Below are 19399 nucleotides of genomic sequence, written 5' to 3' on the forward strand. Positions count from 1 at the left end.
TAAATTTTATTAATTAAATAATAATACTAATTATTTTAATATTATATAAATTTATATATAAATTATTAAAAAATAAATTTTATTCCCGCCTCTTAATTTCCCTCCCCCCCGTAAAACCCTGATTCCCTCCCCCCCCTTTCCCTTCCCCCCATAAAACCCTGCCCCGCCCCCCCTCTCTCCCTTTTTCCCTCTTCTCCCTTCTGCGTACCCTCTTTCCCTCTCTCTCGTGGCTAGCCCTAGCCCTCGCCCTTGCTCACTGGCTCGACCTCACTGGCTCGCCCTCACCCGCTGCCTCGCCCTCGCTCTCGCCTGTTGCAGCTCGCCCTCGCCCTCGCTCACTGGGTCGACCTCACCGGCTGGCCCTCGCCCTCGCTCACTGGGTCGACCTCACCAGCTCGCCCTCGCTACTCGCCCTCGCCCTTGCTCACTGGCTCGCCCTCACCGGGTGCCTTGCCCTCGCTCTCGCCTCTCGCAGCTCGCCCTCGCCCTCGCCCTCGCCCTCGCCCTTGCCCTTGCTCACTGGCTTGACCTCACTGGCTCGCCCTCACCGGCTGCCTCGCCCTCGCTCTCGCCTCTCGCAGCTCGCCCTAGCCCTCGCCCTTGCTCACTGGCTCGACCTCACTGGCTCGCCCTCACCCGCTGCCTCGCCCTCGCTCTCGCCTGTTGCAGCTCGCCCTCGCCCTCGCTCACTGGGTCGACCTCACCGGCTGGCCCTCGCCCTCGCTCACTGGGTCGACCTCACCAGCTCGCCCTCGCTCTCACCCCTCGCTACTCGCCCTCGCCCTTGCTCACTGGCTCGCCCTCACCGGGTGCCTTGCCCTCGCTCTCGCCTCTCGCAGCTCGCCCTCGCCCTCGCCCTCGCCCTCGCCCTCGCCCTCGCTCACTGGCTTGACCTCACTGGCTCGCCCTCACCGGCTGCCTCGCCCTCGCTCTCGCCTCTCGCAGCTCGCCCTTTCCCTCGCCCTCGCTCACTGGCTCACCCTCGCTCACTATCTCGCCCTCACCCGCTGCCTCGCCCTCTCGCTGCTCACCCTCTCCGTCGCCTCTCGGTTGGTAGTTGGGGAGGTTGCATCTCGGCTACTTGATCTAGCTCTCTAAGTCTTGCTTTCGATGGGTGACTGGGTTGCTCGCCACTGTTCATTGACATTGGGACACTTTGGTTCAATCTTTTGAGGTTTGGTTCAATCTTTGGTGTTGTATTCTATTCGGGTTCAAATTCAATGCTAGTGACAAAAAATTCTTTTGTTTCAATCTTTGGTATTGTATTCTTGTTCTTGGCAGATAGGCAGTGGCAGTGGACATCCCTTCGCACTCTAGAGATCAAAAGATTTGAGGTAAGTTAATTTATTTGATTATGTTCTATTTAATGTGTATTTTTATTTTATTTTGGCTAATTTAATACCTATTATAATGAGTTTAGCAATTATGACTTTTGGTTTTTTGCTAATTGTTATTTGACTACTTCACTTAGTTAGGAATTGTTGTGGTTGAGATATGTTAATTGTGGCTGAAATTGTTGAATGTGATTGAATATTTGAATTGTTCATGCTAAAATTGTTAATTTTTTTTTTTTTGATATGATATAAATATTTATTTATTTATTTTTTAATATTTTATTATAAAAATAAAATTTAAATATACATTAGGATTTAGAAGCCCATTTTTAAAATCTCAGTTAAAAGACAACAACAGATGATATAAAAGACAACAACAGAATTATTATCGTTAATTTTAAGTACTTGTATTTTTATATTTAATGAAAATATAATGACAACAACAGATATGTTAGTAATATAATTTACTATTTATATTTTTAATGAAAATGATATTTGAATGCTCACTTGCGACAGTTCTGCAATGTATTAATGTGTTGTATTTATATTATATTAATATAAATATATAAAATATTGATATATTTTATATCAATATATTAATGTGTTGTATTTGTATTATATTAATATATAATGTATTAAAGTGTCACAAGCTAGATGGTATGAAAATGGTTTCTATGAAACAAATGCAAAAATGAAAAAATAATATTTTTTAAAATACAAGAAATAGAAATGAGTAAATAAAATAAACAAACATAAATATAAGTTCTAATCTTTAACTTATTGATTAAAAATAAATAATAAATTTAAAAAAAATAATTAAACATAACTTTGTTCGAGACAGAAATATAACCTAACTTCGTGGACGCAAATGAGTTTTCAAATAGTAAATATATTTTTGATAATTTTTTAATATTATAAAATAATCTCAAAATATTTTTGTAATTACAAACAAATCCAAAAATGATTTTTTGGTGTTTCTCGATGTTTCAATACATAAAATGTTTCGAAGATGAGCGTTTTCATGCATTGTAGATCACAAATGAGTATCCAAATAATATTTCATGTATTTAGTTCAGACATGTTGAAGTTACAAATTGATATAGTACATACAAATTTTATAATAATTTTAGTTAAAATTAATGATAATAATTCAACTTAAAATTAATAATACTAAAGCAATCCGTTATTGGAACATAGGACAGTGCCCACATAATAATGTATGTACGTAGGTAAATGGGGTTACTTTCATTTTCTTGGTCACGAAAATGAGTCTAGAAAACAGTTGGGTTTTTCTCTTTTCCACACCTGCCTTAGTCCAATCACCCCACTATATAATATTTGAAACCTTTGTAAAAGTCAATTCTCTTAAAAAAAATTAAAAGTTTCCTTCTAGCTAACAAAATTAAGCCACTTAATTCCAAAATAAAAAACAGTGTTCGAACCCAAAATGGGATCTATTATGATTGAATGTTTTTTTTTTTTCCCTTGTGGAATGACTTGGTCATAAGTCAAGAAGTGATCAGTGGGGTTTGAAGAAGACAGAAACCTGAAAACCAACGAACCTATATATCTTGTATGAACCCAACAAAATAAAGATTAATAATAGGAGAAAAACCCAATCAAGTAGAGAAAAAGAAAATTAAAGAAAAAACACACACACACACACAAACAAATAAAAGTGTTGGCAAGCAGTAGAGGCTGCTGGCTGGCTGGCTCATGCAAATTGATACACACAAGTACTCTCCAATGACCCCACAAGGAGGAATATGCACCCACCTTTCTCACCTCAACTAGCTTTTGGTGAATTTCATGCTCCACTTTTCACAAAAATTTTGCTTTATGTATCTTCCAACATTTGATGTCTTTTTTACTCATTACTCTTAATGCGTTCCTTGCTAGCTAACAAATAATTCTAAGTTCTTGCATTTATAAAGGGTATTTTATTTTCCCTTGTTTATCTGATCATAAAATCTATTGAATTTTTTCTAAAATAATATATTATTGTCATACGGTGGGATAAGGCAAGGCAATATATTATTTTATTTTCCCTTGTTGACATTTAAGCTTCAGTTAAAGCTTGTTTAGTTCTCGTTTATCGAATTTATTTATTTTATAGGATGATTATGAAGTGTATGATGTGTTGAGAATTGATGATGTTGTGTTGAGAATTGATGATGTTGCATAAATTGAAGTGTTAAATTTTTGTGTTTTTTTTTTTCTTACATAGGGTGTAGTCCATTTATAGGGGAGACTTTGTCGAATTTTATCTAAAAATTATATTAAATAAAAAATATAATTAATTAAATATTTTTTAGGTATTTAATTAAATTTGTTGGAACTTAACCTTAGATTCCCGTTCGGTGACTTCCTCGATGGAGCGAGGACATCACTGAATTGTCCAGTTGGACAATCTGGAAATTTGGTGTCGTGTTGTGTGCCCAGCAAATACGCATTAATTTACTCATGCATGGTACGAAAATTCAGTAGCATTTCTTGTTGTTCTCCGGTTGCATATAGGAATATGTTTTGATTTATGCAATTGACTCAAATTGAGTTTAACTTGTATGAATCAACACATAATCTTTATCGTGCATCTGGAGAACTGTGCTGAGATGCTGCCGAAATTTCGTATCGTGAGTAAATGCGTCCGCTAGTGGTCATATCACGATTCATTTCCGGATGGGATAGGTCCTAACCTTCAAATTTTAAGGGGGAGTTATAAGGAGTAGTTCAGTGGAATAATATTAAAATAACTCAAATAAAAAAATATTATAATTATAATTTAGTAATTTTTTATTATTTAATGGTACAGGAAAAAAATGAGATCAGATCGTCAGTGGATGTATATCAGGCGTAAGGAGGATGGTTATGTTTCTACGGAATTTATCAAGGGTGTTGAGAAGTTTGTTAATTTTGCTAAGAGTCAACCAGAGTGGATGGATGGGAATAAGATTAAATGTCCTTGTAATCAACCAAAGTGTAGGAACACGGCTTTTCGTGACCAGGATACCGTGACAAGTCACTTGCTCACCAAAGGTTTCGTGCCAGGGTATTATGAGTGGACACTTCATGGGGAAGTTATTGCTACGGTAGATTCGGTCGATATGTCTTACTCAGCATCAACGCTTGAAGCAGAGCCAAGCAATTTATTTGAGACTATGGTAATGGATGCTGCCGGGCCTGATTTCAATCCGAATATGGAGGAGGAACCTCCAAATCCGGAAGCTCAAGCATTCTATGACATGCTTAGTGCTGCCAAAAAAGAGTTATATCCTGGTTGTCAAAAGCATTCGCAGTTGTCGCTTGTTTCTAGATTGCTTAGCTTTAAGTCAGAACACCATCTATCTGAGAGGGGATTTAATCAACTTTGTGAATTACTTAAGGAGGTTCTTCCTGAACCTAATACGGTGATTGATAATTTTTACAGTACTAAAAAACTGGTTCGAGGGTTAGGCCTTCCTGTTGAGAAAATTGATTGTTGTAGAAATAACTGTATGATTTTTTGGGGTGATGACAGTGATTTAACAGTATGCAAGTTTTGTCATGAGAATCGGTACAAGCAAGTTGATCAAGCTGACAGTAGTAAACGACAAAAAACTTGTGTTCCTTATAAGAAGATGCATTATTTTCCTTTAACTCCTCGGCTTTTGAGATTGTATGCATCCAATTCAACAGCAGCAGAAATGAGGTGGCACGCAGATCATGTGGTCGAAGATGGCGTCATGCGTCATCCGTCGGATTCCCCTGCGTGGATTCATTTTAACCAGACTCATAGGGAATTTGCTGCCGAGAAAAGGAATGTCAGACTTGGTCTTTGTACTGATGGGTTTCAGCCGTTTGGTCAATCTGGGAAGCAATATTCTTGTTGGCCTGTCATTGTCACGGTGTATAATTTACCACCCTGGATGTGTATGAAGGATACAACAATGTTCTTAACGGTGCTAGTGCCAGGACCAGAGAATCCTAAGGCAAAACTTGATGTTTTCTTACAACCCCTTATTGCAGAGTTGAAACATTTGTGGGATGTTGGTGTGCATGCATATGATATCTCATTGAAACAAAATTTCCAACTGAGAGCGGCTTTGATGTGGACCATTAGTGATTTTCCTGCATATTCAATGCTCTCGGGGTATAGCACGGCAGGAAAGCTGGCATGTCCTTATTGCACGATTCACTCGGACGCATTTTACCTGTCAAAGAGTAGAAAGATTTCATGGTTTGATAACCATCGAAAATTCTTGCATCAAGATCATCCGTATCGACGGAATAGGTATGGATTTCGCAAAAATACTTTGGTAAAAAAAACACCACCTCCTGTACTGTCTGGACCTGAGATACTTGCTTCCTTGGACGAGTTGGGTTTAGTGAATGCGACACAACCAAATGCTGCACAGACTAATGCAGATAACAGTCATGGTAGTGGTTGGAAGAGTAAGAGCATTTTTTGGGATTTGCCTTATTGGAAAACTCAACTTATTCGACACAACTTGGATGTTATGCATATAGAGAAAAACGTGTTCGAAAATGTGTTCAATACAGTGATGAATGTACCAGGCAAAACTAAGGACACAGTAAAGTCGAGAGAAGAGTTGAATCAATATTGTCGCCGCATTACTCAATCAACTTTTACTCTGAACAAGAAAGAAAAAGCCGTCCTGTGTGCGTGGGTAAAAAATTTAAAATTTCCTGATGGGTATGTGTCGAACATGGCTAGATGTGTTGACACAAAGAAGCTTAAGTTGTTTGGGATGAAAAGTCATGATTGTCATGTGTTCATGCAAAGGTTGGTGCCCGTTGCATTTCGAGAATTACTACCGCAAAAAGTATGGGAGGCATTGACTGAGTTGAGTCTTTTCTTCAAAGATTTGACATCGACCACTATTAAAAGTGAGCATATGATGAAATTAGAGAACGACATCCCCATCACTTTGTGTAAGTTGGAGCTCATATTCCCTCCAAGTTTCTTTGACTCTATGGAGCATCTTCCAATCCATTTGGCTTATGAAGCAAGGATAGCAGGTCCAGTTCAATATCGATGGATGTATCCGTTTGAAAGGTACTATTTATTAGATTGATAATTTTTTTTTCCTATTTTATAAGAAACATATTTATTTTGTAGTTCACTTATCTAATTACTATATACATTTTATATAGATACCTTGGAAAGTTGAAGAAAACAGTTAGAAATAAAGCTCGAGTGGAAGGCTCTATTTCTAATTCATACGTTGTGGAAGAAGCGTCATTGTTGTGTTCTCATTACTTTGAGGACCATGTTGTTACAAGGCATACACGAGTGCCGCGCAACGATGCTGGTGTTGTAAATGAAAGGGATGACCAGGAGGGGAAGTTATCAATTTTCAAGCATCCTTGTCGACCATTTGGATGTAAAAAGTCACGAATGTTATTCGGTGAAGAATATGATGTTGCACACAGATATATTTTGATGAATTGTCCAGAAGTTGAGCCGTATCTGCAGTAAGATTTTACTAATTAATTGTTGTTAATTTTTAAATTATATTTACATTGAATAGTCTAATGTAGTTATTTTCATTTTTCTTTTTAATTTTTCAAGAATTTACGATGCTGAGCTAAGGCAACGTAATCTCGGCATTGGCGACCACATCATTGAACAATTAACAAATAAGGAATTCCCTTCTTGGTTCAATAATTATGTGAGTTGATTAATTAAAATATTAATTCCACTCAATTTCTTATATAATTATTTCTTATATATCTGTCTTATTTAATAGGCTCGCGATCCTACGAACAATGTGACCAATTCATACATAAGGGATCTCGCAAAAGGACCTTTTAACACTGTTACAACGTACCCTGGCTGCTTTGTTAATGGATTTAAATTTCACACGATTAGCCATGGTTCGAATAAAGGCACTATGAATAGTGGCATGTGCGTTAAAGGATCCAACTACGATGATCCCGAGAAGGACTATTATGGTCGGATAACAGAGATTGTCGAGCTCGAGTATCCTTCAGTATCGTCATTCAAGAAAGTTGTATTGTTCAAGGGCGATTGGTTTATTCCAACTTTGAACGAGGGGGTGAAGATTCATCATGCATATAAGATCGTCGAGGTCAATGAAAAGAAGAAATGGAATACAAACGAGCAATTTGTATTAGCTTCTCAAGCGATTCAAGTATATTTTTGTGAATATCCAAGCTTGAGGCGTAACAAAAGCGATTGGTTGGTTGTAACAAAAGTCAAACCAAGGTTCATAGTAGAGGTTCCACAATCTTTTAATAATCAAGAGGCGACCCTTCCACGTGAAGCGTTGCCTTACCAAGAGGATGACGTGGAACTACACGATATCGCAGTTGATGATGCCCAAATCCTTGAGACAGTGAATGATGGTGACCACGCTGATTTAAATGATGAGCCAGTTATGGAATCAGAATTTGATGAAGCTCCAGAGTTGAATGATGAGCAAGTTTTGAGATCTGATTCTGAAGATAAATCTGAATCGTATGATGAGCAAGTTTTGCGATCAGACTCTGAATATGACTCTGAATCAGAGGATGAACAAGTTCTTCAATTAGATTCTGATGATGACTTAGAATCTAATGACACGGATGTAGACTTATATGATAGTGATTAGAGGTGAATTTTATGATTTAAATACTTATGTTTAATTATTAATGATATTGATTTTGTTAATTGATTTATTTCATTATAGGTACTAGTTCACCTCCTGTGCGATGCACGAAAGTTCATATATATTGAATTTATTTAAAATTAGCAACCTCACAATCATAAATTCTATCTACAGTATACAAATTTCAAGAACTACACATTTTTCACAAACTAATAACTAATTTAACATATGATAAATATAAATAGTTTATACAAAATAATAAATAATATGACAACATATAATAAATTAGTAACATAAATAATTAAAATATAAAATATAATAAAATTTTTAAAAAAAACATGACAACATATGATAAATATAAATAGCATATACAAATATTAATTTTGTCAAAATAACTTAAATAATTTATTAAAAATAATTCAATTTTACCTAAATAACTAATTTAACATAACCTACAAACTAATTATTTTTCAAAATTAAGCAATAACTTAAACATATATAAGATTTGTATTTTTTTTGCATGGTTCTGAAATTAATTAAGGGTTTTAAAGTTTTGAATAGTGGCTTTATTGAGAGAGAATGAGAGGTAATTTATAGGAAATAAAATAAAAAATTAAATTTATTTTTTTAAAAAAATTACTTGGTAGTCGGTATTTGGCGGTATTACCTGATATCTCAAGATTTTTGTCGATTTAAAAAAAATCTTATTTTTTTGTAAATTATTTTAATTAAAATTTTATGTTAATATTTAAAAATTAATAATATTGATTATATCTTACCTCTTCATATACCAACATGTTTATACATTCTCCAAACATTATTTAATTATGAAAAAAACCATCTACAGGTTTCAAGAACTACACGTTTAACACAAACCTATATTTAATTAATGATTTATAAAAAATTGATTTTGGGTAAGAAAAAAATAAATAAAATATAATAAAATATCGAAATAGAAAGTGAAAATGGGCGGGAAAAAATTTTGACGGCATTTTCGTTATAATATATATATATATATAGATGACAGGTGTTAGAGGACGATATCGTGCAGGACGCAGTGGTTCTAGACCTAACTCGTCTGGGTCTACTGCTGCTTCCACCTCATCTACTGCAGCACCACATATTTCGGGGGATATTTCACCGGCCTCCCTCCCATCAGTATCTCCTGTTGCTACCCCTGCAGTTGCTTCTTCACCGACCCTTCCTGCAGAGTCACCAGTACATCCATCATCTCATTCGACTGCCAGTCATTTTACATCCGAACCATTACATGTTATAGTGCAAGATGGCGATGGGTAACTTTAATTTTTTTAATTTTTTTTTACATTATGACATGTATTAATTTTTATACTAATTATTATTATTTGTATATAGGAGCATCTTTTGTCGTACAATAAATATCTCCCATATTATATCGACAATCTTCAAGAAACGTCTTCATAAGGAAGGTCATGTTTGGAAAGAAGTGCCTTCGGAGACAAAGGGCTTGTATTGGGATGAATTTGCGGTATTAAATTCAAATTAATAATATATATATATTTTAACTATTAATGTAGAAATGTTTAAATTATTTAATTTTTTTTTTTTTTTTACAGAAAAATTTTCAGTGGGATCCTACAATTGATGCATTAGTGAGAAGAGAGTGGGCACAAAAAGCAGCGAAACGATATATCGACAACATTCGTAAGTGGCATGCCAATGGAAAACCAATCTTTGTGCCAGATGATGTTTGGGATAGCTGGATGCAGAAATGGGAACAAGATGAAGCTTTCAAGAAAAGGTCTGCACAAGCATCGCTAAACCGTTTGAGTGAGACAGGTGGCCTTGGGGCTGGTCCTTCCCGCCATACTGGGGGTTCTATATCTTCAGCAGAGCATAAAAGACGAATGGTGAGAAATTTAATTTATTTAATTTGTTAATATTTTTTTTTTATTAATATGGTTAATTTTATATCATTTGTTTTTTTAGACACATGAGTTTGGGAGAGAGCCTACACTGATTGAATTGTTTGAACGAACTCATTCTAAAAAAACTGAGGAAGGACAGATGGTGTATGTCGACAGACGTTCTTCGAGTGTCGCTGTAAGTTTTTTTTAATTGTAAGTAATATTATTTTTATAATTAACATAAACTTTAATATTCATAATTGATTTATTTTATTTTCTTCATTAAACTGTTGTAGGAAATGTATGGACAGTTGTTAGAGCAGGCAACTCAACCAAATGAAGGGTCTGAGGAGCCTCAGCAGCCAGATTGTGATCAGATATTCATCCAGGCTGCCGGGGGGAAAAATAAGAAGAAGAGGATTTATGGCACGGGATCTTTATCCCAATCAAAATTTTCTGACGTTGGTAGCTCATCCTCTGTCTCATCTGGTCTTAATGAAAACCCAGTTATACAAGAAATGACAGAGAAATTAAAAGTGCAGTCGGAGCAGATAAATTCGCAGGCGGAGCAAATAAATTCACAAGCAGAGCAGATAAATTCGCAGGCGGAGCAGATAAATTCGCAGGCTCATGAGCTGAGCGATGTTCGACGACAGATGTTTGAGATGCGATTTTTGATTGAACAACTTACTGCATCTACTCGCGGTATTGTTCCTTCTTCTTCTTCTTCTCAGCCACAATCGACTCATCAACCTAACTCACCTAATGTTGATGATGATTTAGATGATTAGTTTTTGTAGTTATTTTTATGTAACGGTTGGTATGTAACAGACAATTATATTAGCATGTAATAGACAATTATTAGTATTTTGTTTGAATATTAATTTTTATATTATAAATATAAATTTTAGAATTTTTATATAATTTGTTTAATAAATAATTATAAATAAATTTTAAAATTAAAAAATATATAACTTTTAGCGACGGAAATAAATTGTGTCGCTAAAATTTTAAAAAAAAAATTAATATATTGCGACGGAATTATTCCGTCGCAGTAAATTTTTAATATATTTTTTTAATTTTTTTAATTTACTTCAACGACGGAACATTCCGTCGCTATAATTAATTCTATAAAAATTCTTAAACTTATAGCGACGGAATTTTCCGTCGCTATAATTAATTTAAAAAAAATTCCAAAACTACTAGAGACGGAAAATTCCGTCGCTAATAAAAAAGAATTTCTTATTTTTTACAAAATTGCGACGGAATATTCCGTCGCAATATTTTTTAAAAAAATGAGAAATTCTTTTTTATTAGCGACGGAATATTCCGTCGCTGATATATTTTAAATATTTTATTTTTTGAAAATTATAGCGACGGAATATTCCGTCGCTGATATATTTAAATATTTTATTTTTTAAAAATAATAGCGACGGAATATTCCGTCGCTAATAAAAAAGAATTTCTTATTTTTTTTTTAAAAAAAATTGCGACGGAATATTTCCGTCGCACTTTTAAAAAAATAAAAAATTCTTATTTTTTTAGCGACGGAATATTCCGTCTCTATATTGTAAATATTTTATTTTTTTACAATAATAGCGACGGAATTTACCGTCGCTACTAAAAATATAAAAAATAAATTATTTTTTCCTAAAATCTCGCGACGGAATTTTCCGTTGCAATTTTTTAAAAAATAAACTTAGCGACGGAAATATTTCCGTCGCTAAGACGTCGCTAATATAGCGACGGATCCGTCGCAAAAAAAAATTAGCGACGCAGACTTTAGCGACGGAAAATGTCCGTCGCTAATCCGTCGCTAAAGACATTTTGCGACGGATTTTTGGATTTCACGACGGAAATATTCCGTCGCTAAATCCCGAAATTCTTGTAGTGGTTAACTATTTTCCTTATTTTGTGATTATAGATAATTGTTCCATACACTACAAAAAATTCGTAATTTAGTAACGAAAATTTTCTGTCTCTAATTAGAGACGGAAATTTGGATTTGCGATGTAATATTCCGTCGTCAAATTTTTTATTTTTTTTTAATTTAGCGACAAAATCTTCCGTTGCTAAATAATTAAAAAAAATTAATTTATTTTTTATTTTTTAGCAACGGGGTCACCCGTCGCTAAATTTTGTATTTTTATTTTTTTTATTGTTTATTTTTTAGCAACGACGGTTGCCCTGTCGCTAAATTTTTTATTTTTATTTTTTATTTTTTAGTAACAGGGTTGCCCCGTCGCTGAAGTTTAGATTTTTATTTTTTATTTCTTAGCATTGGGTGTGACCTCATCACTAAATTTTGCATTTTTTTTTTTTAGCGACGGCTTTGCCCCGTCGCTAAATTTTGGATTTTTTTTATTTTTTATTTTTTAGCGACGGATTACTCCTTTGCTAAATTTGGTTTTTTTTTAATTTTTTAATTTTTATTTTTTAGCGATGGAGTCTATCCCGTCGCTAAATTTTTTTTTATTTAATTTTTTCCTTTTACGACTGGACTAATCTATTGCTAAATTTTATATTTTTTATTTAATTAAATTAAATATATTTAGCGACGGGATATTCTGTCACTAATTAATAAAAAAATTAAATAAATAATAAAAACTTAAATTTAAATTAAATATAAAATCGCTAAATAATTAAAAAAATTAAATTAATAATTAAAAAATTTAGCCAGTAGTTACAAATTAAAAAAATAAAATTTATTAATTATGCATTAAATAAAGATTAAATAAATATTAAAATGTATTAAATGCATATTTTATGTATTTTATTTACAAACCAAAAATATGTAAATTGATATGATATTGTAAAATTTATAATAACAAATATGTATTAAACTAATTTTTAATCAAATAAAACTTAAATATTTAAGAGATAAATTAATTACAACATTTAAGTGGTATATTAGTTGAGTTAAAATTTATAATATTTATTTTTTTAAGTATTAATTTATGAATTTAAAAGATTTAAAATTTATAAACTTAATTTAAAATAAAATTAAAATGGCTGACAGGTAAGTATAGTATATAGTTAATATGTGCAGTGTATATGATAAAGAAGCTAGCAGCTCGAACGGTTGCGCGCGCACGGACAACCAAGAATTGAAACTGAGGAAGAGAAGAAAGGAGTGCACTGAGAAATTATCCCAGGGCGCCACGTGACAGCTCAAGGCGCGTGCCACGTGGCGCTACAAGGTGGCACGCGCAACCTTTCAGAGAGGGCTATAATTTTTTTTAAATTTAAGTCAGCGACGGAAACAGTTCCGTCGCTGATTAGCGACAGAATTGTTTCTGTCGCTAATTATAATTTATTTTAATTTTTTTTAATATTCTAATTTTTATTGTGTATTAGCGAAGAAAAGTTTTTTGTCGTTATTCAGCGACATAACTTTTTTCGTCGCTAAAATAATATTTAATTTTTTTAAAAAAAATTATTTTTTATTTTTTAATCAACGACGAAAATTTCTGTCGCTGATTTTCCCTGTCGCTGAAATTCAGCGATGCCATTTTTAGCGACGGGAAGCTGACCGTCACTAAATTTTTTAGCGACAAATTTTGATTTTTTAGCTACGGATTTTTCCGTCACTAAATTCTGTTTTTCTTATAGTGATAATAAGATGTAGATTATAGCAGATTATTTAGGATCCATGCAACTTGTATAAATCCATATGACTCAACACATTTCCCCTTTCTTTTTTCTAAGTAAAAGGTAGAGAAGGGCAACCAGTGTAGCAACCCTCTTGGGCATAACCATAACGACCATCTATCGCTAAAAAATGTCTAGTTTGAGTCATAATTGTTATGATTGTATAGCAATGACACCACAACCAAAAAAGGGAGTGAATTTTGGATTATTTTAAAATTTTAATTGAACTTGAAATCTTCTTTGTTGGAAAATAAAATTTGGACGCAATTAAATGAGATTTTAGAAAAATGAGCAAATGATAAAATTAACAAGATAAATGAAGTAATAGTAAATGCAAAGAAGTAGACACAATAATTTATAGTGGTTCAGTTTAATCAAACTTAATTCACTACCTTAATTCTTCACTAAGAATTTTTCAAATAATCCATTAAAATCTCATATCACAACCAATAGGCCCTCTAGCATAACCCACTAGGAATTACAATGCTCTTACTATGACAAGTAGATTCTCTAGCAACAAACTAGAAAATATAAGAAATTATATAAAAAATAAATTCTAAGAGATGAATCTCTTAGATACAGAATCTCTTAAAATAATTACAAGGCTTTAAAACAATTTAATACGTTATGAATGTAAAGCTTTTGTAAGAGAGAAATAAATAAAACTATTAAGTACAAATATTTAAGGCAATGAAATATAAATTTGTGAACTTAATAGAGAAATTCGAAATAGACTTGAAATATTTTTCTTTTTTTGCCTTGTGACTCTTTAATGAGTGGACGATAAAGTTTCGGGAGTTTTAGAATGTTTGAAAATTCACTTTGAGAGTGTTTGGAAGCTTGTAAATGCTTTAGATATGCACAATGGACACCTTGCTTCTCTTCCAAATGAATTTGGGGGTATTTATAGGCATTTGAAGACACTATTCCAATTGTCAAAAATACTGTTCACAACGGTAAGGGTTATTGTTCATTGTTGCTGTAGCGTTTGAATTTTTTTTAATAAATTTTTTTTATGCATTTTAAAATTACTTGAAAAATAATTTTAGTAAAAATAATATATTTGAAAATACTACACTATTAAAAAATATTTTATAAATTAATCTAAAATAATTTGATATTTCAATTTATATATTTATTCAAAATATTATTTTAAAAAAATTAATTACTAATTAAATAGAAGAAGTTGGCTCAACATTTTGGCATTAGATTTGCTTAATAAAATTAATTTTTATTTTGTACTTAATAAAATATATAAAAATAATTTAGAACACTAACTATTAATAAAATAATTTTATCATCAAAATATAATTATTTTTTATTATCAAAACCACGACAAAAACAAAATATCAATAATTATTGTCAAAAAAATGAATCTGTCATCATCATAGCTTTACCAATGTGCTTAGAGAGGGCCCCAGACCCTATATCACGATTATGGTCTTCTTCTTAAACAAATTTCATATTTAAGATGATTTAATGTCCCGACACATTGAGGCCAGATAGACCTCACTATCAATTGGGTTACCACATTGGTGGTGAGTCAACATGTAGTAAGATTTGTTGTTATCAATCTAGATAACAATAAACAAATCTTAATATAGATTCTTTCTAGATAGCAACAAAAATAATCAATTTCATAGGTGACCCACTAATAGTGTATTATAAAGCAGGCAATTTAATGCTTGAGTGACCAAATTCATATATAAAAAAAATTTGATAAATGATGTATCAGAAAATCAACTTTAACAAACAATCCTCACAAATTGACGTGACACACAAAAATTTATGGTAATTCTATCTAAAATTAATTATAAAACTATTATTAATTTTAAATAAAACTATATATCATGAATTTGTGTAAGGGTAGTTTGTCAAACTTGTTTGCAAATATTGTATTTTTCAAAAATTTTGAGATTTTATAAAATATCCTTTTATTAATAAGACCTCAAATGATCAAATTGTTGGATAAGTAGTAAAACCTCTGACCATTAATAGTTTGAAATATCTCTAAAAAAATTCATAATAACAAAACAACCACTAAGCAAAGTACTTTTTGATGATTAGATTGCTTTTGACATGATAGAAAATTTTATTTTGATCCTAATTGTGCTTTCGTAAGTATTTTATGTTAGAAAGATAATTGCATAAAAATATGCGAACTATAATGGATTGCTTGTGTTTTATTTAACTTGTATAAATTGTTCACATGACATCTTAAAAAATAGTTAAATAGCTAATATAAGCATAGATAATAGTAAATCTTGATATACAATTAATTTAACTAGATAGAAAATAAAGTAATTAATAATTTTGTGAGCTATCAAAAAAAAAAGCATGCCTTTAATATTGATTCATGATATTTACGACTCCTTTTAAATATTCTCAAAAATTTGATTTAGAGGTTAGAGTGATTGTCCAAAAATTGCTTTGTGCCCTTTAATTTTGTTGATATGCCCTATAAACTTAGAGTATTACAAGATCTAAAAAAGTTGTGAGACATGGACATGAAGCCCAAAGGCCCAACGAGTTGTAGGAGGTCAAGGAAATAAGCTGAAGGAGCAAGAGGTCAAGCAGAGACCAAGTGGGGAGAGCCCACTCGATTATGCCAAGTGGGTACGATACTGTTTTGATTTTTCAAGCATAACTTTCTCATATGAGCTTTGATTGATGTGGTTCAAACTCCTATGGAAAGATAAGAGAATTATCTATAACTTTCATGTTTTGAGTTTTAAGAGATTCGAGATGAATCAAGGTATAAATTGGGCATGAAGTTGGTTCACCTGCATTATCAAAGCTCGGAGTCAAGTATTGAAGGAAGATGGATCCGAACCAAGACAAAAGCCAAAAAGAAGGCATGAACAAGTGGCCCCCCACTCGATCATGACCGAGTGGCCCCCCACTCAGTTATGACCGAGGGGCCCTCACTCGGTCATGGGGAGATCAATTTCCCACAACTTTTCATGATCCCACTCGGTTATGCCGAGTGGGTACGATACTGCCTTAGTTTTTCGACCATAACTTTTTCATATGATCTCCAATTGATCTAATTCAAAGTCCTATGAAAATCTAAGATAATCATCTACAACTTTCATGTTTTTAGTTTCAAGAGATTCAACTTAAATCAATGTGAAAATTGGGCTTGAAGTTGAGATATGGGAACCACTCAAAATCGAGCCAAGGAAAAGGGCAAAAGAAGGCATGATCGGGTGGCCCCCCACCCGATCATGACCGAGTGGCCCCCCCACTCGATCATGGTCGAGTGGGCTTGGGCCAATCTCTCATCTTTTCCCTCTCGGATGGGCCGCGAAATCATAAAAATGGGTTGCGAGATTCTCGCCTTGATTCTCTCACGTCTTCTCTCTCTCCTCCGCTATAAATATGAGACCATGCCTTCATCACAAGGTACGCAATTTTGAGTAATTGAAGTACAATTTTCTCAATTTCTCTCGAGATCTGACTCAAGCATCGGAGGGTTTGCGCAGGGACCCCCACCCGCGTCCTAACGGTGTTCTCGTTTTGAAGGCCACTCGGTCACCAAGGCCACTCGTCATCTTCCGGCCACTCGGTCACCAAGGCCACTCGTCATCTTCCGGCCACTCGTTATCAAGGCCACTCATCACCAAGGCCATTCGTCACTAAGGCCACTCGGTCACCAAGGCCACTCGTCATCTTCAGGCCACTCGTCACCAAGGCGCCACTCGGTCACCAAGGCCACTCGTCATCTTCAGGCCACTCGTCAACAAGGCCACTCGGTCATTTTAGGCCACCAGATCATTTTGGGCCACCAGATCATCAGCTCTATCAGATTATCAGATCTGGACCTTTACCAGGTCCAATTGCTTGTCAAGATTCTCATCAGCAAAGACACGACTCTCAAGACTCTTGCATCTATCCGCAATTAAAAATAGATTGTTCTATTTTGGCAACAACAATTGGCGCCGTTTGAGGGAAACGCAAGACAAAAAGTCAACTTAAGAATGACAAACACCCGTGGACATTGACGAACTCTCTCTCAAGGCGTAGAAACACGTCTACTACCACGGAACTCTTAGCAACAGGGAGCGCCTCCCACTATTCCCGATTCTCACCCACAAGGAGCACCTCCTCCCCCTCATAATGCTCAACCACAAGGAGGTGATCGCTCAGTTTCCCCCAGCCAGCAGGCGGGGAACCAATCAGTCCCACATCCACTTAACATCGGCTTAGGGCCACTTCCTACTGATCAAGCTAGGACTTCACGACAGCCACCGCGTATCGTCTCGTGTGAAAAGTATGAAGCATTGAGACAACAACACGTTGAGGGCATGCAGGCACTTTGAGACATGGCTGGTATACTCCAAGGTATGATGCCTAGAGGGACGTTGCCCAATACCTTGAAAAAGTTTATGCCACCACCTGAGCCTCAGCCCGAGGTGGGAGCTGATTCTTATCGAGAGGACACTCCCGATTCTCATTCCCGATCCACTCCTCGTCGGGAAGATAGATCACCACCACCAAGAAAGAGTCCTCACGCCATGCCCAGAAGAAATGAGAGCCCACGAAAGAAAAACAGGGCTAGAAGCGCCCAAAGACGGAGATACCATGAAATTGGGGCCGGCACGTCAACAAGACATGATAACCAAACAGCAGCAAGTATACGAGATGACATGAAAAAGGTAGTTGAAGAAGTACTTGAACGAAAGAAATTGATCCCAGCCACGGAGGAGCAACAACGCAGAAAATGTCCGTTTACTACAGATTTATTGGATAAGCCACTGCCTAGAAAATTCAAGATGCCTTAAATCACCCCCTATTCTGGCAAAGACGATCCCTATGATCACATTTAAAGCTATGAGTCGTTGATGATATTGCACGGATAGGACGATGACATAATGTGCCGAGCTTTCTCCTTAACTCTATCAGGGCATGCTCGGACATGGTTCAACAGTTTACCTGAGGCCTTTATCTCTTCATTCGGTCAGCTCAGAATGGAATTTGTTAAGGCATTTATGATTAATAGTCGAAGAAAAAAAGACGCCACATACTTGCTCAATATTCGACAGAGGAACAAAGAAACTCTACGTCAGTATGTGGATAGATTTCGGAATGCCACCCTTGAAGTTCATGATTTACCAATTGCAATGGCAGTGTCTGCTATGTTACACGGAACACGACTAACCCCCTTACAAGAATCATTATCTTTGGACTCACCAACTTCCCTAGAAGATTTGTTTACTAGAGCAAATAAATACGTGCTCTATACGAAAGTTATGAGAGCTATAAGTGGGAATGAGGGTAGAGAGCGAAAAAGGAAGGAAAGCGATGTTGAAGAGGACTCCAGGCGGGTTAGGGGATCAGATATACCTCAGCCCCAGTTCCACCGTTACACCAAACTTCTCCAACCTCGGTCAACCATACTTGCAGCCATCGAAGGGTCATGTCTCATTAGACTCCCAAAAAAGGTTGACCATCCCATGGGGAAGAATAGAGAAGAATATTGTAGATACCACAGAACCTGTGGTCATTGCACTAACCAGTGCCGGGAGTTAAGAGATCAGATTGAGATGCTAGTTCGTGAAGGACATCTTCAAAGGTACATACAGGTCAAAGATAGAGAGCCTCGAAGAGGAGAAGATAGATAGGAAGAGCGGGGGAGATCAAATCAGAGATGTCAAGAGAGAGGAAGGGATTACGGAGAGAATCCACCTCTAGACAATGAACCAGTTCATGAGCCCATACATGTCATCTCGGTCGGTGAAACTATGGCAGGGGACTCCTTATATTCCATCAAGACAAGCCACGAAAGGACATGCCCTTAGAAGAACGTAGTCATCCACCATTAATGCCATCAAAGAGAAAACTGGGAGCAAAATTCAGACACATTGAAGAGAGCCTATGTTAAAGAACGAGAAACTAAACATTTCGTGCTCAGAGA

At 35.2% G+C, this 19399-nt stretch overlaps 1 protein-coding gene across 1 annotated transcript; it reads left to right on the top strand.

The window, feature by feature from the left end:
* Positions 1-4174: 4174 nt before the first annotated feature.
* On the top strand, positions 4175-7948 carry LOC127794273 (uncharacterized). Its single transcript, XM_052325249.1, has 4 exons — positions 4175-6390; positions 6489-6809; positions 6907-7006; positions 7085-7948. Exons 1-4 carry the CDS (start codon positions 4175-4177, stop codon positions 7946-7948), a joined length of 3501 nt encoding a protein of 1166 aa, XP_052181209.1.
* Positions 7949-19399: the final 11451 nt, after the last annotated feature.

Source organism: Diospyros lotus, chromosome 2 (genome assembly GCF_014633365.1).
Source record: "Diospyros lotus cultivar Yz01 chromosome 2, ASM1463336v1, whole genome shotgun sequence".
Classification (NCBI taxonomy): Eukaryota; Viridiplantae; Streptophyta; class Magnoliopsida; order Ericales; family Ebenaceae; genus Diospyros; species Diospyros lotus.